The following is a 27411-nucleotide window of genomic DNA, read 5'->3' as shown; positions in this document are numbered from 1 at the left end:
ACGCAAAATGAAGATTCACTTCGGGGATTGAGAGTTGATTTTTCACAATTTTTCTCGTTACTGGGAAGTGTCCCGGAACCACCATATAAACGTTCTGAAGTTGTGTGTGCCTAAATTTATGTAAGTGAGCACAAATGGGTTGTTTTCACGTACAGCAAGCATTGCCAAGTCATGGCTAAACAAGGCAGGATTTATGAGATGATGGAGGCTTGAAGAGGTATCAAATCTTTGAACAGGCGGTGTCACTTGCTTCAGCGACACCCCGTGTTCAAGGATTTTTCATCTCTCCAAGTCACAACTAGCAGTTCACCGCCATTCTTGAAAAGTGCATGATCACTGAATTCTAATATAGTACTAACCTATAGGGCAACCTTAATGAAAGTGAAGCCAATGAAGGTGGTATAGGGGGCGTTAATCGTGCCGTTTTAAGTGTATTGTAGTAATTACGATACAGGCGTGAAAAATGTAAGGTAACGAAAAGACAGCTTGGCGCCGGCAGGGACCGAACCCACAACCTTCGGACAACGCACCCGGTGCACATTAATACACGATAAAGTGGACGAGAAGACGACCACCGCTGTAGCTCAATTGGTAGAGCATTGGGCACGGTATCCGCCCAATGCTCTACCAATGTCAGTGGGATCTCACCGACGGAAAGGGTTATTATCGTCCACTTCAATTCATTTCGACTTGCATCACAATTAGTACACTACCGTTAAAGACAACAGTTAACGTCATCTATGCTTATCCAGGCCTAATTGTCAGTTCAATTCATCTGGTTGTGTCTAACATATAAACGAGCCCCTCGAAAAAAAAAAAGAAAAAATCCCCTTCTTTTGTGTTACCAACCTGTTTCATCGTGTTCTTTTGTGTAGATAATCGTGTGTATCTTGCTCACCCTGCTTGGACTTCTTTTCCGCAAGATTTTGTAAATAAATAATGATAATAATAATAATGTGCACATGCAGCAAGCGGAGAACGAGGAGGACTTTGTGGCAGTGGCACACAGTGACGTGGCGCAGCTCTGCGGTGCACTGATTGTGCTCTGGAAGCAGTTCCTCGAAGTGGTCGCTGACCAAGACAGAGTACGCCAACAGCTAGCCCGCCAGCGCCACCTTCAGCGCGTCAAGCGTTTCGCTGAGGCCTACTTCGTCATCGAGCGACCGCGCATTGCCGTCCTGTCGGCCAATGATGCCAGGTGCGCCAAAAGTCCACGGCATAGAGTTTCCTACAATATTTACTGGAGAGAACTGGGGCGTTGCGATCGTTCAGCCACCATGGGAGTGATGGGTAGTGCATGGATTTGCCTAGTCTTCATGCGTGTGGCTTCGGACGCACTCGTGTCTTTGTTTGTTGTGTTTTGGCTTTTAGTTCGGATCGAAGAATGGCTAGTTGTGAACCTCGTGAGCCAATTTGAATTGGTCAGCCTGAAAGGGTCAAGGTGGTGAGATGGGACTGCTGAACTGTGGCTGAACTTCGTCTTGTAACAAAGCGGTTGCAGGTCACGCAGAGCCACATGGAGCCGGAAGAACAAAGCTTAGGCAAATCCATGGACTACCCATCGTTCCCATGCTGGCTGAAGCATCATGCATAGCAGCTCCCATAGACACTAATGCCAGATTTCCCTCTAGTGTATTATTATGAGACTGTATGGTCCACGCTATGCCGGTAGCAGTGGATCACATTAAGTGGATTGGTGCAGTTGAACCAATGCAGTTGAAATTATGATAAAACGTCGGCGAATGCGACACAGTTGCAATAATTTACTGCAGTGCACTGGACACTTTGCTGCCAAAAAATTAAAGTAGTAGTACATTGCAGAGTTATTTGATATGCTATATTTATTGTGTAGTTGCTCACGTTTCGTTTTTGGGGAAAGAGGATTCAATCACCAGTTGGAATTAGACACACAAGTGAATTGTAGGTTGCAGCTGTAACTAGCAATGGTGAAAAAAATTCTTTCTTCATTGTTATTTGCGACGTATCGAACATCCTATCAAATGAGGTAGCGTTTCTGTCGGAAGTCAAGGGGTTGAGTTCATCCAAAGCTCAGTGTCTGTTGATTTTTCTTTTCTTTGCCAGCAGCAGTTACAATCCGCAATACAAACCATGTAGATGCATTTAGCATACATGGTTTGTACACTAATGCATGTACACTAATGTATGTACAATATGAATACCATGTACACTAATGCGTCTACATGGTTTGGAGCTGCACTTTATTCTTTTGTTTATTGCTCTGGCCTCTGAACTTTTGGTGGTGAGTGCAGAGGAGCAAAGGTTTATGGGATGGTAGATTTGCACGAAAACGCCGACTCCCACTCAGCTAATAGGGTGAAAGGAATAAAGGTTTAACCTTTAGTGTTTTCTTTTTGCAACCTACAAAATTCCCCACTAAATTGGAACTGTAATACTGCAGTGCCTGTAATTAGAACTTTCGTGCCAGTAATTACTGTAGTTAGAACTGTAAATAGGATTGTAATACCCGTAGTGCTTTAACAGAACGGAAATTCGCATTTGGTGTAAAGTCCATTTTCATAAACTTCTCTAGCCAGTTTTACAATATTCACGGGTTGAAATGTGAAAATTTAGGTCTAAGTAATTCACATCCTTTTGTTTCCAGCGTCTACAGTTCGTTTCATATCAGCGTAATTTTGACTCGAATGCTTACGTTAGAGCCAGAGTTACCTTTTGCAGCCAGATTTGCACCGACATGATGCGGTTATCATGAGCTCACAGCAGTCGTTATACTAAACGAAACCGATGCCACATTTTAGTCCACGAGTAGTGCGCCCTACTTCTCAAGTTGTCTAGTGTCTAGTGGAACTAGTGTTTTCCTTTCGATGCAGCACACAGCTCTTCTTTGAGGTGACGGAGGCGCTGCGGCGATCCGAATACCTTGCCCTTCTTCCTCCGTTGGAAGTGGAGTGTGCCGAGTTGGACGGCGATAGCAACAATCTGCCCATCATATACGAGGAACACTACCAGGATTTCAAGACAACACCCCAAGGCTGCGCATCCCGTGAGTTCTCCCTTTTTCTCCATTGGTTTTATTTGAGGCAATCTTGGGATGATGTCTTGGCACACTGTGCTAAAGGTGAAGTGTTTCCTGCGTGAACCGTGACAGTAGTTGTACAGCTTAATCGTTACTACGAAAGCACCAAGCAATAAAAGCACGGCACTCGAATCGCACGAGTGCAGTGTGCACAATTCTCAGCAGCTCTTGTGAAAACAATGTACGACAGGTGATGTGCAACAAAATCATGTGAGCTGAACCAGGGAAGTTAAAGACAAGAAGTTATAAAACCTCAGCTATGCTTTGTACTGTGGCAGCGACTTCATTGTTATCCTAAATCTCTGCATTGGCATGCCATGTTTGAATACCTCTAGTACTACTATAGCGTAGTAAAAAAAAGTCAGCAACTTGAGCAGCTAGCCTTGTTCCTGGCATCTTCCTTTAGAGCATGGGTTAAATATCGTATTTTCCTTGAATTCTACAAACTTCCTTTAAATGGATGTCTGAAAAAAGATAACGAATTTTTCATTTCATATTGTTGTAACACGTCTATCACTAACATGTGTCTGCAGGGTTTTGTTATGTCCAGCTTTTTGTACTTGTTCTAGAATGTGCAATGTGTTTATTGCATTTTGGGTTACCTGTCGCTTGTGGTGCTTTTTTCATCACTTTGTTAATCAGCCTAGGTATAAGCTGTTTTTCAGATACAGGTTATACAGGCTATAAATACATTGCACGTTTCAAGAATAGGTGAGAAAAAGCAAGCCAGTAGTAAGGGAGATGTCAACCATAACAGTGCCAATATGCAGGAAACACAGTATGTTTTTGTACTTCTGCGTCAGTTTACATTTGCATTTTCCAGCACTATTCGCCCTCACAAAAGTGGCCGAGTTACTGGTCTCAGGCATACATGTGAAGCAAAGAATATCTGCTTCTCCGTTTCAGAGTCCTGTCTGAACCTCAGCGACATCTCGATTCAGTTCGACGACAGGCGTCCCTCAGCATCTGCTGTCAGCACTATGAAGCTGTCGGAGAAGGCTGCAGTGGCCTCCAAGTTGCTGGGTGAGAAACTCGCGCCACTGCGACACGGCTCGCCGACACTCTCCGCCGATGCCGACCTGGGTTCTCCCACCTCCACGTCATCAACTTCGTCCGCCGATGCCCAAGACGGTGCCACCCGCTCTGGCAAAGGAAGCACTTCCTCGTCACGAGGCAAAGTGAAGTTAAAAGCACGCACTGCCAGCCTGCTCCGCCAGCTGAAACGACCGCACCTCAACAACTCGTCCGTCACGCTGCTTGCGTTCAAGAGACTCGACGCACTTCGTAGTCGGGCCGCCGAAAACGGCGGAACGGCTTCCGGCTCGCAGATGAAGCACTCGCAGAGTTCCGTCGCGGTTACATCGGCGAACCTGTCTCTTCCGCGGAGCGTCGCAACGCCTTCGCAGTCCCACCTCCTCAACAGCGAGTCGATGCCCGACCTGACGACCCAGTTGGCGGTGGCACCAACTCAAGCGGCGCCACAGGCCGTGCCTCCGGCGCCTCCACCGCCGAGGTCACGAGTTGCAAGCGACAGTCTCAATGCCAACTTCGACGCGCTCTTCGTCAGCGACCCAATCGTCGCCAGGAAGGCAGTGTCAGAATCGTGCTCATGCGTGAGGCCGCACCTTCGAACCGCCCTGGCTCACAGCCTGACGGCCGCGAAACACAGGCGGTCCACGTCGTCGTGCCACGTGGGTTTCGACGCACGTCGCACGTCGGCGCCGCTCTCGAATGCGCACGACCCAAGGAGGGAGTCGCTGGGCATCCCCGACTTCAGGCGGGAATCTCTCGGAGTCACCGACTCGAGGCGGGAATCCCTCTGCATGCCGGACTCGAGGAGGGAATCTCTCGGAATCCCGGATTCGAGGAGGGACTCTTTAGACGAGGTCTTTCTCTGTCCCGGAACCGGAGGCTCCAGTAAGTCCACGTCAGGTTACGAGAGCGCGGACACATCCTCCGACGTCGTGACGATCGCTCCGATGCCAGAAAAAGGCGCGACGTCACCGCTCGACGGTGGTACGTCGGTGCCTCCTCTACCTCCGCCGCAGTTCCGTGACAACCCCAAGGACAGTGCTGTCGGAAATCTTGGTGGTCGCCCTTGTTCAACGTCGTCTTGTAAAGAAAAACAGCGTAGCAACTCTTCCTGTTCTCGGGAGAAAACCGGGAACGGTGCTGCACCATCTGCGGAAAAGCAAGCCGAACCTGCGAATCCGCCCATGATGGCATGCGAAGGTACAGCGTTCTTCCCAAAGCCACCGGCTGAGTTTGCGAGCGACCAGACTCCGAGCTCGGCTCCCGTGCCTCCCGAAAACGGTGACGACGAAGAGCAGCCCGCGGAGGATCCCAGTATGATTCAAAACGGCGTCGAGAAAGAAGTGTGCCCTTCCGATGAGGAGGCGAGGCGGCGGTACGAAGAGTGCCGGTCGTACCTCGAAACCAAGTGTACTCTTATAGAAATGCTGACCGACCCGAAGGACGAATATCACGCGGCTCTGGGCAGTGTTGTGGAGGCATCGCAGGAATTCTGGCAGCAGATGGAGGCCGAGAAGGATGAAAATGCTAACGACGAAGCTGAGGATGTGGTGTCCGTGCGCAGGGCATCTGCAGTCAACGCCGACATCGTCAGGTGCGTTTTTTGGTGCAACAGATTAGCCTTGAAACCATAATTGGTTTGCAAACCGTCGCACAACATATTCAGTGGTTCTTTTTTCACATATACAGTACTCTCGATAAGTCAAACTTGGGAGGACCTCAGGATTTTGTTTGAGTTATCAGAAGTTCTAATAAATGACTCGGGGCGACATACCAACTAGAGTTGTGATGTTGTTTCTCAATGCTGCAGCAGCATTATAGACAACTCTGCATGATTGCCAGTAAAGTTTTTAGATGTCAGTTATCATACTGGCACGTGTTACGATACATCACATGCATGCGTTTGTAATTAAGGGCCGGAATGTGCTGTGTTTTGACAGCTCGTAGCCCCTTCCCATTCTTAGGACGCTTTTTCACATGGCACGAGTGTACTGCTGCGAAAGTGACATTAAAAAGCCTTCGGCACACGATAGATCAAGACCAGATCATCTCGGTTTTGTTCTGTGTCTTCCTCTGTGAGCATGCAATTGTTGGTGCGTGTAGATGTGGCTAGTTTGGCTGTGTTTTAGGCAGGAATTCAGTTTTATTTGTGACTGTTGGTGACATAAAAACTGAAATGTTAAGCTAGAAGCAACAAAAGCAGCAGATACCTTGAGGCATGGACAAGCGCAAGAAGTTTGAATTAGCCAAATTTGTGCAATTGGGCATTTTGAATTAGGCGGCTTTAAAATACATTGAAAATCAGTCGTACCAAAAATTTAAGATTTGTTTGAATTAACCGAGAGTTTGAATTATGAGAGTTTGAATTGAGAGTCTACCGCAGTTCCTTTCTCTGTTGCTGTATTGTTGTGTGCTGGTCTGTAAGCGAGAATATAATGTTATTTCAGTTCTTGATTCATAGTACAAACACCATACTTGCTTTTCTGTGGTTTTTAAACTTCTGACGGGTGCCACATTTGGTCAAATTGCTAATCTTGATCCATTGTAGACTTGCAGAGTTAAGGAATGGTGATGATGATGTTGCCACAGGTGGGGCTGATCACACATACTGTATAATGATAAACGCGTTCTGGGTAATGTTGGCATTAAAGGGTATGACTTGGAGTGCAGTCCATTGCTGAAAGCTTGGTTTGTAAATGCCAGTAGTACTGGTTCAACGTCTAGAAATACTACTTATGACGAATAAGTGTATTTGTAGTCACAGTATTTTGTTTATCTAAAGGATAATGTATCATTTGGGTCTGCATTCTCTATTAATACATTTGTCCTCAACCTTGTCTGCAAATCTGCCGTGAGTCATAACCTTCATACAAAATCAATTAAGTCATTGGCTGGGTCATATGGGCGAGTCAAGCGATGGGAAACTTTGGGCTCACTAGTGCTTCAGACACGTGATTTGGTGTAGAATTATTTGAAAGCTCTTGTTAATTCTTATCCTTTTGTTTTTCTTTTTCATTCAGCTTTGTGAAGGCAAAAGAGGAATTCCGTGCACACCTAAACATGCCTTGGCTCTGGTACAGGTCTGTATCTGCCATTCTTTTAATTTGATTTCTTGGTTGTGATGGTCGTAGTATTCACCATTTCATGCAGTGGTAGTGGTAGCTGCTAGCAGCTGACTTGTGATTCTTCTACTGTAATTGGACTGCAAATGTAGTTCAAGTTATCAAAAGTTGGAATTGCCTGAAGTGTTTATGCCGGTAGGGGCACCTCTTAGACTTTAGAATGTCACGCATTTTCCCTGATCATGTAATCAATTCTTGCAAGAACTTGATTGATCAATTGAGTTAAATGACTGGTAGAGTCATTCGAGTAGAATGGCACCAAGACAGTCCAGTCGCAGTACTGCCATAGCATCAGCGCTTCAGAAATGACATGACAGCTATTTTGGGTAATCCAGGACTCTCTGAAACTCGTACAAGCCTTTTTCATCAGCAGCGTTACCTACGGCACACTGCGCTTAGATATGGGGAATAGTGAAAGAGACAAACTGAATATACTCATGAGAAAGACATGGCAATTGAACTGTCACCCAGCACGTTGACAGACAAATGAATGAAACCAGGATTCCATAATACCTGGGAGGAGCGTGTGGAAGCTCACAAGACCAGTCATATTGCATGACTGAAACTTACCACTGTTGGTCGAATGCTTCTCAGAAGACTCGGTTACTCTGTTTAAAAAGAGTGCAAGAGTCTGGAATGTGTACCACAATCTCTGAGAGCAAGGGTACACGTAGCTGCCATACCTAGAGACGTGCTTCCAGAATGCAACAAATAGCGAGAGGCAGGTAGAGAGACGAGATAAAAGTGGAGGAAAGGCAGGGAGGTTAACCAGGTCATACCCGGTTTGCTACCCTACACGGGGGGAGGGGAAGGGGAGAAAAAAAGAAGAGAGAGCAAGGAGGAAAGAGGGATCAAGTATTACGTGCACGCACATCACTTCAGTGTTCACCGCACACACACAGACAGTCACAGCCGAGAAATCCTCTGCAAGTGATAAAGCAATAAAGGGCCGAGTGAGCGCAGCTTTGATTCAGAAAATGCTGGCCAAGGCAAACTATGAAGAAATAAGGTACACAGATGCTGCAGAATACAAGAAAGGACGACATGTTGCTTGTGTCACCAGCAAACCTCCGGGCGTAAACAGCCTTCTGTAGCACTCTGCATCAAGTTCATGTTGTAACCAGAGCAGTTACGAACCTGGAATGTTTCTGACTTGCAAATTGTACCGTGGACGTCATTCTTTGCTCCTCGTGACACAATACCTGGACTTGCTGTTTCATTAAGAGAGTGCGGTGCACTTTTTGTCCCAAACGCTTTTTCAGAGTTGTGAGGCATTTTCTTGCTTATTGCCCCACTGCAGTGATTTCCCGGTTCTGGCGTCGTCGGTGCCCTACTTCCAGTGTGATAACGACCTGCGAGCGTTCAGCCCCGAAGGACTTCATCTTGTGATATGTGTGCATGGCCTGGATGGTATGTGCCGAGAGTACTTCTTATCTTTAATCTAATCTTTAAACTTCTAATCTACTAATCTTTGAACCAGCATGCACTGGCTTGAAGCTTTGAAGGATTTTGAATAATAATAATAAACTAAGCTCTGTTAGCAAATTACGCCTAGTAGGCACATGGATGACATAATTATGAAATTATAGCAAATTAATTTCAGAATTAAGTGCAATGACTGCTTTGATCAAGTAGCTGTACAGCTCTGATTCAGGTGCAGCCAATCAAAAGTCTCTAAGCGAAGTATTCTACTTGTAAAAGCTGTTGCGAAAAGTGTTTTTGTTCACTTCATGCCTTTCTTTTATTTATGTCTATCTCTGTGTGTTATTTTCAGCACTCAAGTGTCTTTCATTATACGGGTCAAATATACCAGTTCAATATGTGCCTTGAAAGTTTCACTTTGAATTTGTCTTGCTGTAATTGCTCGTTAAATCCTAGTCATGTGTGATGTGTAAACAATGTTTTTGGTGCTCTTGTTTTGTTTTGCAATGCAGGAAACAGTGCCGATTTGAGACTAGTCCGCACGTACCTTGAGTTGGGTCTACCCATGGTCAACTTTGAGTTCCTCATGTCTGAAAGGAATCAGGTGACTCACTGTTATTTACAGCTTCTTCTGTTGTGCACGTTTAATGAACTAAAGGATCATCAAAAAAAATGTGAGCCTACTTATATTAGGTTTGCTTATAGCTCACACTAAACGTATGAATGTATGAATGTGGTAACAGCAGCAGTTTGTAGCATATAGAAGACCTTTTTTTTCGCCCTTCTGTCGGAGCAGTGACACGTCACAAAAATGTTTGTGCATTGTGGTTGAAGAATACATCACAAGGTGACACTCCCAAACACGTCTGTGCCGCTGGTGCTTGTATGTTCTAGTATTGTAAACCATCTTGAATTTTCAGGCAACTTAAACTCTTGATGCGATTCACGTCATTCCCACTTTTAAGGGCATTCATGCATCTATAGTTGCATCACATAGTTAAGTAATCACCTGAATCATGCAATGTGTCATGGGCTAATAGCCATCACTTGGGGCATTGGCCAATGTAGCATAGAGCAACAGCCATAGCTTGGAGCATTAGCCAATGTAGCATGGAGAAATATAGCCATAACTTGGAGCATTAGTCAATGTAGCATGGAATATAAGCCATAACTTGGAGCATTAGCCAATGTAGTATGGAGCATAAGCCATAATTTGGAGCATTAGCCAATGTAGCATCGAGCAACAGCCATAACTTGGAGCATTAGCCAATGTAGCATGGAGCATAAACCATAATTTGTCGCATTAGCCAATGTAGCATGGAGAAATAACCAATGTAGCATGGAGCATTAGCCAATGTAGCATGGAGCAATAGCCATAACTTGGAGCGTTAGCCAATTTAGCATGGAGCAAAAAGCAATAATCTAGCCGAAGCCTTCGGCAATGGCTTTGTTGCCCTTGTTTTAATTACCTGCTTTGTCGATTACAGGGTGAAACTTTCGAGGACTTTGAAACCATGACGGACCGTCTCGTTTCTGAGATTAGCTACCACATTGAAGTGTTCGCTCTGAAGCCAGCCAAAATCAGGCAAGTCTTCGGCGTCTCCTATGCATATCAGTCTTGATGTCTGCTTTTTGCCTCAATTAAACTTTTATAGAGGTGTGATTATAAAGATGTGCAACAAAGCTGGCTCTTCTGCTCCCAGCACCTGAAGACACTTGTAAGGAAAAACACCTACCCACCAAATGAAAAGGTTTTCTTGTTAGTTTATTTGTGCAGTGCAGGCACAGTATGTGAAAAGGAACAAAGTGCTGGTGTTTTGAGGTGCTCGTTTCTTTCTTGAAATTTTCATGAGGTTGTGCAATTCGGATTTAATGCATACGTAGAAGTTCCAAAGTGTAAACTAACATTTTCCTGATGATGCTGTTAGTATGAAAGTTATGACTTCACTGACACATTGCTTGTTTAAATAAACTTTTTTGATTGATTGATTGTTGATCGATTGACGGCAGTGTTACAGTTATAATTGAATGGGAATGAAGTAACTTTACCTTTGTGACTATTTCTTTGTTTATTGCCCTATGATGACAATGTTGCAGGCATTGGTGTTTTTGTGCCACATTGTCTGGGACAGGAAAAAAATTCACAGTATTAAGGCATTGCCATCGGCTTGTGATCCTTGCCAAAATTGAAAGACTGAAATGTTAATATGGCAGCCATTGCTGGAATGGAAATTGAATGGGACACCCACCTCCGTGGAATTGAAAAGAATGAAACTTTTACATCATTCAACACAATGAAATGGGAATGGAACTTGGTGACCATTCCACAACTCTTATACGTGTGCGTGTACTTGTGCTCTTTCTTGGTATGAAGTAGGAATAGGCGAATACAGTAAAAGCTTGTTAATTCGACCCTCGTTAATTCGAAAAATCGGATAATTCGGACGTGTTCTTTGGTCCCGGCCAGCATATACATTGCTTAATGGCATCAAACTTTCGTTACTTCAGTCACATTTGGCCACAACTCGTTTATTTCGGACGATCGTCAGAGTGCGCTGAGCGCGAATCACTGCAAATGTGCGATGCAAAAGAACAAAAACGGCAGTGGCGGTCAACCCAAACGAGGCAGCGCAGTGTGCGTTGCAATCTTCATCAGTTAGTGACCACGGTTTTGTCCACATGCAGAGTCAACACTCAGAAGCTTCGCTTTAACTTGATGTGATGCGTGCGCAATGTCACAGAACATGACGGAACCTGTTGGGGATGAAGAGCTTTCAGCTGTGGACTGCATGCTGGCATAAAACTCGCTCGCTACATCACGATGGATGAACGATAAGTTGCCGGCCATTTTACCTGCGAAAAAACTATCGTCACGTGCACCTGGTGGTGTTGGTAGCAGCTGTAATAGACTAGCGGTAATAAGTGAGGGGTGCAAAGCGCGTTTCTGGCTAATTAAACTCGGGAGTGTTGCCCCGTAGTCGCGTAGTGAACGAAGCCGCGGGATGACGAGTATATTACGTCTTTTACACTGCTGGTATGAAAAATAAGTACAGGGTTTATGTATTTATCAAGAAAATGAAAGTATATTGATGTGACAGGCATTTGTTTAATGTTCGCTTGATACTTTCTATAATTCGGCATTCAGTTTATTCAGACATTTCTTCCGGTCCCGTGAAATCCGAATTAACGAGCTTTAGTAAATTTAAGGTTCAAAGCAAATAGTGATTTGGTCGAATAATTTCGAATCGGATACACTCCAACCTCTATATAACGAACACGGATATAACGAATCTTCGGTTATAACGAAGTAAATGAAGAATAGTCAGTGTTACAAATAAACGTTTATAACGAATTTTTGGATATAACGAAGTTATTTTCGTGGCAGATGTGACTTTGTTATAATGAGGTTTGAGTGTAGCTGAATAGTATATATGTCACATATTATAAACAAAAATGAGCATTTTTGTCATGACCCAACTAACTTGCACAGTATAGTATTTAAGAATTGTAGCTACAGTCTGATACAACATTGAAAGACCGCGGCATTTCCACCTCAAAAACGGATGCACACGGGCCTGCACCAATGGGCGCCCACTCTGTACTGACGTCATGAGCCGGAGCGGCCGGTGACCCCGCCTTCGGAGAACATTGCCGAGTGCATGAGCGGGACTATTTCTTTAGTCGCGGAGGCGATCGGCTGCTGCGTTTTGCTCATCTAGGCGGGGGCGTCTCTGGACTTCTTAAGTTGTATCGGACTATAGGCGTGTGCAAATGTCCCTTTTTTGGTTTGAAGTGAAGTGGAAGCAAACTCAAATAGTGGCAGGATTTGAATAATAATAGGCCATAAGTTATAAGCTGTAAAGTACGTTACGTTTTAAAATTTGCTATACGTAATGCATATAAGCCCACATAACTCGCTTTTAAACAAAAAAGCAATTGAGGTGCAGGTAACTTGTACATTTAACCTTGAAGTGTGTCCGCCGTGGTGGTGTAGTGGTTGAGGTGCTCGGCTGCTGACCCGAAGGTCGCTGGTTCGATCCCAGCCGCGGCGGTTGCATTTCAATCGAGGTGAAATTCTAGAGGCCCGTGTTGTGCGATATCAATACATGTTAAAGAACACCAGATGGTCGAAATTTCCGGAGCCTTCCACTATGGCGTTCCTCATAATCATATCATGGTTTTAGGACGTTAAACCCCAGATATTATTATTAACGTTTAAGTGTGGCTTCACGGCATTTCATATTTCCTCTAGATAGGTGGCTTCATGGTATAGTAGCATCACGCTGCAGTGAAACCACCTTTTCAGAGGTTAAGTGTGGTAAAACACACCTTTGTTCATTCACTTCAAATACCTTGAAATTTTGCATAATTCGAATTCGCATCGAAGCAACTTCAAGTACTGTAATGTTCGTTCGAATACTCGAAGCCTTCTAATATTCGCCCATGCCTAGTAATAAGGGGGTGTATCATTGTAATTGAACTATGCATGCTGCTCTTTCATTTATAGCTTGTTCGGTGAATGAGTACTGACACACTGCTTCTTTCCTCTGCAGTTTCATCGGCCATTCGTTAGGAAACATCATCATCCGCAGCGCGCTTACCAGACCCGAAATGAAGCCTTACCTGAACCAGCTGTGCACGTTTCTCTCGCTGTCAGGCCCTCACCTGGGCACGCTCTTCAACAACAGCGGCCTCGTCAACATGGGTCAGTCTGATTTGAATCTCTTCACCTCACAATGTATCCTACACTAGCGCCATATCCTATGGTGTTAAAAACAGGATGTGTGCAGTAGATAGACTGTTCAGTGAATTCATGCTCTAATCACAAGCTCTGTTGTGGTTTCATTGTGTGGTATGTAGGCTTGTGCAAATATTCAAGCACTTCGAATATTCGAATGAATATTACAGTATTCGAATTCACTTCGACATCAATTTAAATTATTCTAAATTTCGAAGTATTCGAAATGAACGAATAGACATATATACAGTAAAAGCTCGTTTAATTCGACACCCGTTAGTTCGGAAATTCAGATAATTCGGACGGCTCTATTGGTCCCGGCCAAAGTGCATGTTAATCTATGGGACCAAACCTTCGTTAATTCGCCAGAATTGGGCTCCGCATCGCTTAATTCGGACAAATTCTGACGGCTGCCGCTACACAAATGTGTGGTAAAGCAGCGCTGGCACCACTGGGGCGAAACCGAAAGTTGAGTGACATTGCCATCGTCATCATCTAGTGGGGGCGATCGCAGCGTCACCGAACGTCGGCGTCTTCTTTCTTCGCTCCACTGTGCCTCTGACGCCATTTTCCCTTGTGTTGTGTCGGCACCGTCTCTTCTTGCGGAGTTCTTGTTTTTTCCCGTTGTGACCGTGTTTACATGTGAGGCCCGAGCATGCGGCAGTAGCCGACGGTGGCATCGACGAGGTGTCAGCCAAGTCCACCGACGGTGACTGCCCGACCTTCGATGCTGTCCTTCTCACAGATATGACCCTTCAGGACTACATCGCGATTGATGATTGTGTCGCCACGACTGGTCTCCTGCCCGATCAAGAAATTATTAATGATGTCGCGACCTCATCGCACCTCACGGGAAGTCTCGGAGGCGCTTTTGATATTAGAGGGCGTTTGCCTGAGCACTTCCGACAGTTTGCGTGCTGTTGGCCATTTGGAAAAGTTAAGAAAAATTGTAATGTAAGCCGGAATCTGCGTGAAAACGCAGACGACCATTACAATATACTTCAGCAAATAAAAGTATGCTTCTCCAACTTGATTTTAATGTTGTTTTTCCTTTTCATTCGTTAATTCGGCATTCGGTTAATTCGGACATTTTTTCCGGTCCCGTGAAATTCGAATTAACGAGCTTTTACTGTAAACCACATGTAACCCCCTGTAAAGCTGGTTTCACTGGAGTGGAGGGGTGCTGTGCCGTGAATGCACCTATCCAGGGGAAATACGCACTGCCGCGAAGCCCACTTCAAGGTTAAATGAACATATTACCCTCACATCGATTCATCATTTTTTAAATATAAATGTTTGTTATACCAGATTATATGCTCTGAGTATAGTCGATTTTAAAACGTAACATATTTTACAGGTTATCACTTGCATTCTACCAAAAGTCAAATCCTGCTACTATTTAAAGTCGCTTTCACTTCCCTTTGTACCAAAAAGAATGACATTTGCACATGCCTTGTTCTAATTTTGAAAAAAATGTGCAGGTTAGCTGGATCATGACATATATGGTCATTTTTTAACAATATGTGATATATACCATTTGAATTAGATTTGATATTATTCTACCAAATCACGGTTCACATCGAATCCACTTCGAACCTAAAATTTACTATTCGCACAAGCCTATTGGTTTGACGTTAAATCCTTGGTGTGTTAGAAAATGAACTTTGTACTATGTTGGCTGTCTAACATACTGTACCATGCGTACAGTATGTTAGGATAAAAATGGAAGCTTGAGCGAGTTGGTATGCAGTCATCTTAGTTGATACAGTGCACACGAAATGACGATGAAGTATAAGAAAACACAGGACAGGCACTGTCCTGTGTTTTCTTATACTTCATCATCGTTTCGTGTGCGCTTTGTCAACCAAGATGTATGTTAGGAGCTAATTTTTCACACGCATTCTTTGTCTGGCAGGAATGTGGTTTATGCAGAAGTGGAAGAAGTCTGGTTCCTTGCTACAGCTGGCAATGAAGGACACAGCCGACATTCGGCAGTCGTTTCTCTACAAACTCAGCCAGAAGCCTGGTACGTATCGGCCGGGCATGTTGCTGGGCTAGTTAGTGCGTAGATTCAGCAGAATTTTGAACTGTGCAAATAAGACAGGACGAAAGCAGGAACACAGAAAACAGGAACTTTGTGTGTGCGTCGGTTATGTGTTCCTGTTTTTTGTCCTATCTTTTTTTGTGGAGTTTAAAATTTTGCAGAATGTACCAGCCATTATCTGAAAACTTCGGAGGCATGTTAAAGCGAGCAGAAACGTGATGCAAATTTTTCTGAAAAGGCAGTCCATAGATGCAAAAATGTTGTTAGAAATAACCGCTGCGCTGTTGTTAAAGTTTGAATTTACTGGAGTTTTTTTTCATTGAAACACACACAACTTTGTTCAGACCAGACGTGCAGTTCAAGTTATCTGCCAGTTCGAATCATTGAGATTCTATATGTAACAACATTATGAAAGGGATAATTGTCAACCACCTGACTGTAGCATGAAGCCACAGGGAAATCCACACGGATTTCTCAGGAAGGAAAGCTTCTAGTAGAAGAAAAATTCGTCCTGGTCCGGGGATTGAATCCGGTACCAACGCCTTTCCGGGGCAGTCGCTCTACGAGTTGAGCTAACCAAGACGCTAGCATTTGGCAGTGGAAGCGTGAATTAGTCCACGACTCAAAGCTCACGAACACAGAATATTGCAAATGAGTTCGTGTTGGAACATTGTGTTCTCTTGGGCACAACATGTTTCCACCAACCCAGTTGTGAACACAACGCTCCACCTACAGTGGCTATGTATGCAGATGAGGTAGAACTCTATTTCTTTTGTTGTCTCAGATAGGCAGCAATATCATTGGTCATGCTCCGCATGGTGCCGGAAATTTTCTCATCTCCTCCTCTCGTGTTGCAGGATTGGAATTTTTCAAGCATGTGTTGCTCTTTGGGTCCATGCAAGACCGTTACGTGCCCATCCACTCGGCAAGGATTGAGCTCTGCAAGGCAGCAGTCAAGGATACGACACCAATAGGTAAGCACGTCTGCCAACCCTACAAAATTTCTCATTAACTTGACTAAATTCGCATTCGTGCTACGAAAATTACAAATGTTATGTAACTGCTTTGACAACAGAGATGCACTGAAGGTTCTAACTTTTAACCCATTTCTTGCTGAGTAGCATGTAGGATGCCATACACTGGTTAACCACTCCGCTCCTCATTGAAGAGATTTCTTGTATTAGTGAAAAATTCGTCATAAATGCATTTAAAGCTTCATCACATGCAGTTAACGATAGTCAGCATCTTTATTGCCGACAGGTCCAAGAACACTAACATGTCTCAATGCAGCTTATGGTTACGTACATATCTGGGGAAACTGCAGCTGAGCTAAATGTTTGGGCTGCATGAATATGACATCTTTACGCGACTTGAATTACATAACGTGTACATGGGCTTTAAAGTGAAGCTATAATTAGTATTACTTCATTAATTAGCTGATATCAGTGAGCAGTCTACCTTGAAAATAGTGTCCATCTCTTCAAGCAGTTCAGCTGATGCGAAATAATCGTGCTATCTGCCATAGAAGATTTTTAATCTCTTTCATCTAAGGACGATTGCCCATGGTGTACTGTTGATCCTGGGTACATCAGACTCAAGCATATCGGAGCAGTTGTGCCATCCCCGCAGAAGTCCTATGCAATGTTATAGAGCTGTACAATGAGCATATCGAACTCTCATTCTATGCTATGTTCAAGAGATAGTATTTAACACTGCTTCGTGCTACACCCCAGCAAATGTGCTTCTCCCAACGGTATGGCAATCACTACTCGCATTATTGAAGAATATTTATGCTGATGAAGCAGCACTGTTTCGATAGAGGCATGTCAAATGATTGTACCGAATGGGCAGTGCATGCCGTGGAGTAAACATGAGTGAGTCGCGTCTCTCAGAATAAGGATGGCTCATGTAACTTGGGTTTCAGTTGCACTCTTTAGTGAAAGGTTTGCTTGAGTAGGCTTCACCGCATTACACAGTCATGTAATGTGGTGAAGTATAGTAATTGTGTTCTTTACAAACAGCTGTACAGTAGAGCATACTACTCAATACAGAGAGTTACTTTTTCTGCAAGCTTCTTGCTGTTTGAGAGATACTAGGTTACTGGAGACACTAAAGGGACACTAAAGAGAAAAACGATTTCTCTCGTATTAGCACGTCACTCTTTTTCAATTCCAAAATCACCATGCTTGCTCGCAAGCAGACGCTTGGGAACAGACGAAATGCGCAAAAAGAGAACACAGGTGGCGATGCCACTGGAAAATTTCCCGTGCCAAACGCTGTGACAGCAGAGGTTTTGATGCCGTCTGCTAGTTCATACGTAGTCCCTAGTCAGTAAAAATGAAGTACAATGTTCTCTGAGGGGGACATGGACATACCATACCAAGTTTCAGGAAATTTTGTTGAGCCAATGTCGTTAAAATACCAAAAAGACACATTGAAATCCGTGATGTCACATGTGGATATTTCGGTGGGAAATTTAGAATTGAAACTTAGACCTTGATTTTTTTGTCTATTAATAGACCTATGATGGTGAAATTAATGGCACTGGAGTTTTCAGAGTACAGTTTATCAATCTAAACTGATCCATTGTTTCACTTTAGTGTCTCTCAGATAGATGGATTAGGCTGTACGATTTTGATTTGGCGACGGCTTACGCCACCTAGCCGTAACTCATAATGAACTATACTAACCCTATGTTATGAATGTGCTAGGACTCTCCGGTATGTGCTAGGACTCTCCGGATGTGCTAGGACTCTCCAGTACATCGAAGGCCTCACGCGCCGACTCGTTGCAGGCGCCGCGTACCGGGAGATGGTGAGCCACCTTCTTCGGCCACTGGCCAGCAAACCGGACATCAGCCTGGTGCGCTACGACGTGCACCACGCGCTGCCCAGCTCGGCCAACTCGCTCATCGGCCGCGCCGCCCACATCGCCGTGCTCGACTCGGAACTCTTCATCGAGAAGTTCATGGTGGTCACGGGTTTGAAATACTTCACGTGAGACATGCCCTCCCCCTCCCTCCTCGTTTTTTTATATCCGAGACCCGCGTGTGTCTGCCATCGAGATTATTTTCCTGAACTGTGCCTACACTCCGTTTCGTACATCAGGTGCAACGCCGTGGAAGCTATGCAACACGTTCGGTCAGGAAAATGTGTAAGTCTGCGCGTCTCGCACTTCGATTTCGCTGTCGTAAGCGTGGCCTCCAAGATTGGCTCCGGCTGTGCACTACCGGAGCTAATCACGGAGGCCATGATACAAAACAAAGGAGCGACTAAGCGATCCGGAATAACCCATTGATAGCCGTGTAAATAACAGGGTTTGTTTATTTCTAAGGCACAAAGCATCTTTATTTATTACTTAGCCTAAAAACAAAAAAGAAAAAAATCACATTACAGGTGGTAAAATCATTGAACTATTTCTTGGTGCGACTCACGAGCTTCCATGGCTTTGCACGTGACACATGAAACCGAGCGTAGTAGTCCTCACCATGATTCGTGCCTACGGCCCTTTGCCGTGCAGAGGTTGTTTATGTTGTGTTGCTGTGAAAGGAAGCTTCGCTGATGGGCCAGCATAATCTGCCAACTCCCAAGTTATTTCCTATAAAAGGTAATTGAAGTTGCGAAGCTGATTTGAAAAATAACGAGTTTTTACAGATTTTCGAGGGAGACACAAGCCAATACATCGCAGAATCCTTCTTTATTTACTTTCTTTATATTGCATTGCCGTTCTTATCTTCTTCAATAACGCAGGTGACACTCTAAAACAATACTAATTATGCATTTTATGCCATGTGTAACGGAAATATTGAGTAATACACTAGCGGAGACTTTTTGTAAAAGTGTGTCAAATGCTGCAATAATGTTCTTCTCTTCACTTGTGACAACAATACAAACATGAACTTTAAATGATGTGAAAGCCATATTCTAAGGTTAGTGCCTAAATTACTGCGTAGCACCATTCTTGTTACTGTTATGGTGGTTTCCATGAGACCCTTGGTGAGAATAATTTGGTCAGTCTTTTGATACGCACGTTGAAAGCATCCTCAGATAATGCTAATTAAATTTGTCATATTAATGACATGTGCCATGTGTGAAAGCATGCTGTGTTGACTATCGCCACATCTAAGTTCCTGTAGCACTTTCATTTGGTCTAAGCAGTGATGTTTTGTACATTTTTGCAATTATTAGCTCGAATCACGCGAAGAAGATCTTCGAGTTGCGGATTTCTGTACAGTGCTCATGAAATGAACCACGTTGATTTATGGCAAGTAATGCACATAGTACTTTCGATTTCACTGTCTTCAGTTTGCGTCACATCACCGCAGCATCGCCTCGTACACATCACCTTCAGTGGCCAGATCTGTTGCAACGTGACGTGCTTATCTTGAGTTATTGCTTGTACCAGCTGCTATACTAACATTTAGATGTCGCGTTTCATTCCGTGAGCTCTGTAAATGTCCGCTTCAAAATATTTTTTCAAAAGAATGGAAAATGTAGTCCACTCTGTGCCATAGGCATTTCAGGATGTCTTGCCGTTTCAGCAAGCTCACATGGACGTGAATCACTCGTTAAGCTAGGAACTCAAGGTCACACCGCTGGCCATATGCACTCGCAAATTTTTTGTGGCACGCTCATTGAATGTTTTGTACGCATGGCTGAACTCGTTTCAGTTAGCCACATTACATTTCGTGTTGCTGTTTATTGTAAGATAAAAGCCGGCGTTCAGCAATGGTTGGCGAGCTTTTAGATTTTCGCAATAGGGGGTGCATGTGTAATAATACCAATCACATGTGGCGGATACGCCATGTCATTTATTCCTGCACTGATTTCAGGCCAAATTGTTGGCAAAATCTTACCTGCACAAAAAATGAGCAAACGCAATTGGTCGGAATTTCTGTGAAATTTTTATTAATTTATTTATTTATTGATACTGTCAACCCAACAGTGGAATATTACAGGAGGGGGATTAATACAGTGAAAAACATGTGTCACAATTTCTTGATGAGATGTAAAAATAAAAGCACTACATGTGGTATAGGGCAAACAGCGTGCAATATTCAGAAAGTGCCGAATTCAATATTAAGAATATTCAAATTGCACAAGCACTTGCATGGATGAGCACTGACTTACATCTACGTTGTCGAATATACCAGGGGTCTCAAACACGCGGCCCGCAGACATTTCTCTAGCGGCCTGCAGCTTCACAAGGCATAAAATGTTTCGGACTTTGCTAAACGATACTTGCATTAACCCCCCCTTGCTTCAACTTTCTTCAGTGTTCCGATCCTTGTGGGACTAAATTTCGTGACTGCGGCCCGCTAGCTGAAGCGAGTTTGAGACCCCTGCGATCTACACACATGCAATCAACAGATAACAGGTGTCAAGTCAAACAAAGCATAGGTACTCTTATTTTTTCTTCAGTTTCTTTCTTGAAAATCACCTACAAATGCTTGTTTCACCGTAGCATCCAGCAGTCCATTCTTCTCATTGGTAACTTTTGGAGAAAAAAAAACTAAATTGAAAACATTTGGTAGAGACTGAAAGAGGAGGAATGTACAGAGTCCGTCAAAAGCCCTCAGGCCAATATCCCATGTAGACTGAAACCTCGATATAACGAACACGGATATAACAAAATATCGGTTATAAGGAAGTAAATGAGGGATAGTCTTGCAATGCATACAGTGTTAGGAATATACGTTTATAACGAATTTTCGGATATAACGAAGTTACTTTCATGTAAGATGTAACTTCGTTATAATGAGATTTGAGTGTATTCCTATGGCATCATGGCCTGGGAACTTTTGACGGACCCTGTACTTGCTGTGTCTGTGCCTAAATTTCTAATGTGTGGAACAGTGGTGGCTAGGCGGAGCTTATGCTCGCTCTTAGGTTGTAACCGACGAATAAGATGCAACAGCGCATTGTGAAAAGACAGAGTATCACTTGTCTCTGTTATATCCTTTTTGTCTTGTCTTTTTTTTGACGCTACGACGTTGCAGCTAGCAATAGCGTGAAGCCCAGTCAATGCGAGCAATCTGAAACGATCTCGCAAGTTTTGTTTTCCATAAATAACCGTGAATACTTATTGCGGGTTCTCATAACTGACATTTTCCTTAGCAGGTCACTTGAAAGAAGGCATTCACCCCTGAAGATGTAAATGATTGTATGTAGATTTGTCCATGTTAACGGTTTTGTTACCGTTTCTTAACTTCCTGTAAATTGTGAGTGCGTAGATTCTTTTAAAGCTTGTTTTCAATATGCTAATTTGTTTAGAAAGTATTCAATACTTTTGGTTTTTAGCATAGCCTTTATTGCCATGCCACTGTACTTTATTTGGAGAGGTATAATTATTTTTAGTTATTTTGTTGGCAGTGTTGATTGTTAGCCAAAGATGACGTTCAGTTTTTTTTTTTGAGATAGTGCAGAAATTTATTGGTGCATGCTTATTTTTAATATGTTGCTTTAATGAATATGAAGAGCGTATGAGTGAATAATCTCATGTTAAGTTTTTCAGGAGACGACTACCTCTGGAAATCATTCTTTTAGTTGTTTGCTTTTTATGCTGTTTTGTAATTTCGCCGTTATCGCATTTTGGTTCCAGCGTTTTGAATCAGTAACATTGTAGTCGTTAAGGCATATGTATATTACTTGCCGTGACAAATCTGTATTGGCGCTATTGTTCGATGGACTGTTATTTCTTGCACTTGTTTCTACATTCTACGATTAGTGATCACACCATGACGTACTGATTGAGAGCGAGCTTATCGTAGTAGTCTTTTTCCTTTTGCTTCTGAAAAGATGGCTATCATCTAGAGTATTGCTTCGGAGCTGTTTCAGAACATTTATGGTGTGGAGCTTGAAACGATACTGATTTGCTGATGTTGACACTGTATGTCGGACGGGTAGCATTGCAGTGCAGATTTTAGTTCCTACGTATGTATGCTAAGTTCACAGCTCATGAAGGAGAGTTTACGTGTATATTTAGCACAATGTTTTGTTTTATAACTGTCTGACAAAAATGTGTGATGTTTTGTGCAAACTCAAGAAAGAATCTTCAGTGTTAAGCCATGCATTTTATGAAATATGCGCGTTTCATGAAACGCACTCTTGTAAAATTAGCGCAACTCATCACATTTTCTGTACAACCGGTAATAATTTCATTTCATTTAATGTACATTCACTCATTGTACTTGAGCTGATGTTAGTGTAATATGCTTTTTTAATGAATCGCTATTCCATTGTTCGTGTATAAAACCCAGCAACAGACGTCGAAAACTCTCAAGGATGTTCACGCTGTTTGCCACTTTTATGTTGGACAGTGTACAGGATGGCCATTATTGTTACTGGCCAAGTCGTATACATTTCTTGTTTGCGAGTGAAATATTTTTTGTTTTTTCATTCCATGAGACTTCACTTAGCGTGCCATTACACAATAATGTTAACTATCTTTCTTTCGAAGTTGCCAAATATATTTATTCTGGTTGCCTACTGTTATGTCTCGTTTTTTTGTTGTGTGCTAATTCTTTTTCCGTGTGTAAATATATACTATTTTCACAAAAGCCATGATTTTAAAAGTTCATTCAGTGCGTTTGCTGTAATTTGAAGGTTGCTGTTTGCCAAAAATGGAGGTTTCAGCGCAGTAGTTTTATGTAGTCACGAGCCAGTACACTCGTGTGCAAACTGCAGTCAACAGTTTGGTCATTGTTGGCATGTTTAAATCTACATTCTGGTAAGTTGCATGGAAGATGCATGAAATTTCGTTAGCAGGCTCTCCTGCACAACCAACTTGCCCAAATCCATCTGGTAGCGATGTTAAACATAGAACATGAGTTTGAAAAGTTTTTTTACGGTGTGGTGAATGAACACGAGTCATCGGAAATGATGTCATACGTGGACGTATAATGTCATAAACTAACATATGATGTTGTGCACTGTTGTATATGACATCATACGTTGATGTCATACATTGATGCCGCACATTGGCTGGTTAGTATCATTGTGACTATAGCTTAATATCTGCCAGCTCGGTTAGTGAAGACGCACACCAGTCTTGTGGAGAAGCGCATTTTTTAGTCTAGCGTGTCGTCTATTCCCTAAAAGCCAGAACAATTTGGGAAGTTTTGTTTCATATCCCACATAATTAATGTGCTTATATTTAGAAAATGAAAATTTTGCCCTTACATTCATTTTTATGCATTTAAGAAACAGAAATGCTTCTGTTAGGCAGTAGTTGCCCTAATTAGAGGAAATTTGTTGCGTTTTAAGTACATAATGTGAAATTCCAATGTCTGTTCCACCTTCTTCTAAAATGAAGACTGACAAACCGTGAAATTTAAAGACAAAAGCATCAGGTCTGTATTTCTATCTCCCTGACATAAAGACACTGCAATTCTTTAAAGCTTAACAGAATATACATACTACATAATGTTGGCTATAGAAAATGCTGGTCTTTTCTGTGAGTTATCTTTCTTAAAAAGGTGGTGCCATCAAATTTCGAGGCTATAACAAGCCTGTTGTGGGTTTCCTCTGTATGCAAGGACATTCCACACGAAGGGTCGGACACAGCAAACGTTTAGAATATATTTTAATTCCCTTCCGAAGTGTACCTAAATGCTCATTCTCCCGATCGAAACCCATCGCTAGCGCGCCAACACTGACGTAGATCTGTAGGAAGGGCAACGAAAGTTGTAGTGACGTCACACCAAATCTGCCGTAGCAACGTGAGTGACCTCCGGACCTCCGCCACTTCCGCAACGTACGTACCGGCTGTAGTGAACTAGAATATATTCTAGTTCACTATAGTACCGGCAAAGCATCGGTTGCTACATCACTCGCCGAGTTTCGATCGCTTCCTGGCTATGTGCGTCACAGCCTTGTGTGGTCACGTGACTACGCCTCCTACACTTCTACGTCACTGCCCTACCTCGGCGCCCAGAAACCGAAACCGAAAGTTGTCCAAATCAAAAGGCGATATTAAATTATTTAGCGAGAATACATGAACCTTGGTGCGTGCATCATGCTTCCTGGAGCTATAGGAAACGCTCACAGCAAAGAACGCGCAAGCCACAAATTTGGTGGCACCACCCCCTTAAGAACACAAGCAAATGAAGTACCAACTTTCAGAAGCGCTAAAGTTAATTGTAGTAAATATTTCTGCTTTAAACATAGTCTTCACTGCTGACTTAGTTGCGAACATTTTTTTTTTTCACGTTCATTACTTTCTTCTATAACGTGAATATCTAAACCCTAATCTGCTTTCAACAATGGCTATAGACTTTGTTTAATGAAAAAAAAAATGATTTAGTTTAGTTTAGCAATTGCTTAACATGAAAATGTGTTTACATATATTTGAACAAGTCAGGCTACCCTGAAGTGAAGTTCTGATTAGACGAACAGATCCCTTAGAGGCAATTTGTCTCGCGGGAAACGAACCCCAATTTAATGTGACGATCCAGTTCGCTGTCAAGCAATTAGTCATCGTGGATATTACCATTTTCACCTAATCTTTCATGTCAACCACCCTTGCCATCTCTATCGCCGTTATCCTTCACTTAATCAGCCACATACTTACATGCCCAAATGGTAAACCTGGTTGTGAAAACTCCCTTACCTACTGGGTAGCAGTACTAGTTTTGACAGTACAAGCTTATCTACATCCAATATGTAAACCGTGGCTTTTGCTTTATCATGGAAAAAAAAAACTAGTTTATGTGCAGGTCGTTGCCTCCATCATTTAAGGTCATTGTACAGCTGAGACTTCTCCTCTCCACCTTCAGTACAATACGCAGGGGAGTGATACCGTGGCCACTTACATGCTTCAAATCCATAATGCCACCTGTCTCGTGGATAGTACAGGGTGGTACAATATAAATGAGAACACCATATTGACATTCAAGCGACTGCTGCTTAAGGAGTATGATTCGAGGTATCGCATGCCTACGCTCGCTGTATGGCTCTCTTTGTCTAAGAAACCAGCTTTTTAAGGGCCAGGAGTATGGGCGTTTTCGATGTAAGCCGGGTGTTCTAGTTCACATTGTTCAACACTGCACCTACACGAAGCTAGTCAGAAGTACCCCCATTTCATGTCATGCCTACAGTTCTGTGCGTCAAGGGAAACTGTGCACGCCGCAAGGGCTTCAGGCAGTAACAACATTCACTCGAGGCTCATGCAACGTTTACAGCTAGGGCTGGGCATCGATTACAATTTAGAACATGGCTAATTACCAGTGTTAATTAATGTGGCAATTTACAAAACAGTATATCGCAGCCCCAGGCAGTTGAGGCATACTTATTGCATGAGAGACCATTAGACAAATAAATGGCCATTACCTGGGCAGTCAAAATTCAATTTTTATAATCTAACACTCCATTGCATGAGGTAGCTATGGTCTTTAAAAAATAAGCCTAAATAGGTGTCGTTATAATGGGCATGTGTCTTTTTTTGAATTGCATTCAAACTTAGCCAGTTTGGTTTGGCCACATTAAATTTGAATATCTCATTGAGCATTGTAGACGCCCTACAAGTAAGTGCCGTATGGAAGCACAAAAGAGTGGGTGGGGTTCAGGGTATTGTCTGTGTGGGGAATGTAGTGTTTAGGATACAGCCATCGCTGCTATGCTAACGCTTGAGGATTGCACTCTTTTGCATTATATTAGGTTGCCTACGATTGTAGACAACTTGCCTGAGGCCTCCTGCTTATTGAGGCATTGATGAAATTAACGAGGAAGTTGACTTGTCAGTTGCCCAGCCCTAACTGCAACACGGCTCTTGGTGTAATGTAGCGAAACGCACAGCGGACCTTCATTCCATTTCCGAGATGCTGTTCAGTAATTGTCTCATTACCACACCATACAACAATGTAAGCTACAAAGCCAGTGGTCGAACGGTGGCAATACGGTAGTGTCGGGACACCTCACATCTTTGTAACCGCGAGGGAGTCTGAGGCTCGAGATGGGACTTTTTTGTACTCCGGAAGTTTTTTGAGCTCCGGATTGGTTGTGTACCACATGTTGGTCAGACACCACTCCGCCGTATACCGCACGCTTTGCGTGTGTAGAATACACACTTAAAGCCAAGATTTCACGTGCCATTTTTGCTCGTTCCTCGTTTCATTTTGGCTGGCCTCACCTACCAAAGTGTTCAGCGAACAATCTTTGAGAAATCGTGGCTCGCTTTTTTTCCATTGTCACCGTGGATCGTCACCTAGTCATGTACAGGAGTGCGGCTTTGCTACTCGTCGTTAGAGGCGTGCCACTGGCTTGTACGAGTGTGCTCAGTGGAGGGATGCATTATGTGTGTGTGCGCGTGTGACGCGTATTGTGTACATGGGTGTCTTCATGAAAATTCAATGTGTGTGATCACTGTATGCACTTGTTGCGCTTCATTAAACGGATGTTTAATGCCGCCCTGCGCGGGACTTGCCGTGTCATGGTCTCTTTGTTGACTGTTGGGACATGCTATATTTTCTTGCCTCGAATAGCCGCAGAGTGCTATGTAAGTATTCAGTGGCAGGCTGGTAGTTTCCGATTAGATGAAAAAACAGTGCTTTAATGCGAAGCCTTCTTGCCTGCATATCAGTTTGGTGCTTGCGATTACCACCATGTTATCTGTGAACCATGCTTGTCTTATTTCTAGTGTAAAAACCTTGTGCAAGGCTCTTTAAATCGTTTTATCAAGCACAAAACAGTGTACATGTTCCAAGCGTCAATGAGACGTGGGCTGCTGTTTCCTTTTCCATGTTGTTAAGCGCAGTTTCAGTGAATTTAACATGGAGAACTGTGACATAGAAGGTGCAATACACATTACCACAAGCGAGTGCCCGACTATGAGTACAGTAACACACATGCTGCTGGCCAATTCCGAGTTGCACCAGCCAGTTACATTCACACATTTCCATAAGGTCATGTCATGAGAGTAGATGAGTTGGTTCTTTGCAGATGGAGCTTGGGTACTGAATTTCTAGGCTGGCCCCCAAATATGGGGCAGTGTTGATTTTTGT

At 43.3% G+C, this 27411-nt stretch overlaps 1 protein-coding gene across 1 annotated transcript in view; it reads left to right on the top strand.

Moving 5' to 3' along the window:
* The window catches only part of LOC119407227 (protein FAM135A), a 47968-nt gene extending 21139 nt beyond the window's left edge, over positions 1-26829 (top strand). The window contains exons 12-22 of the mRNA XM_049419921.1: positions 969-1198; positions 2850-3022; positions 3962-5681; positions 7108-7167; positions 8510-8619; positions 9144-9235; positions 10119-10216; positions 13185-13336; positions 15285-15395; positions 16271-16387; positions 18208-26829. Of these exons, the coding sequence (XP_049275878.1) occupies positions 969-1198; positions 2850-3022; positions 3962-5681; positions 7108-7167; positions 8510-8619; positions 9144-9235; positions 10119-10216; positions 13185-13336; positions 15285-15395; positions 16271-16387; positions 18208-18413 (3069 nt within the window). The 3' untranslated portion in view covers positions 18414-26829. The remainder of the gene's footprint in view (positions 1-968; positions 1199-2849; positions 3023-3961; positions 5682-7107; positions 7168-8509; positions 8620-9143; positions 9236-10118; positions 10217-13184; positions 13337-15284; positions 15396-16270; positions 16388-18207) is intronic.
* Positions 26830-27411: the final 582 nt, after the last annotated feature.

This window comes from Rhipicephalus sanguineus, chromosome 10, assembly GCF_013339695.2.
Source record: "Rhipicephalus sanguineus isolate Rsan-2018 chromosome 10, BIME_Rsan_1.4, whole genome shotgun sequence".
Lineage (NCBI taxonomy): Eukaryota > Metazoa > Arthropoda > Arachnida > Ixodida > Ixodidae > Rhipicephalus > Rhipicephalus sanguineus.
Note: the sequence above shows the minus strand (reverse complement) of the source record. Positions and strands in the feature narration are given on the sequence as shown.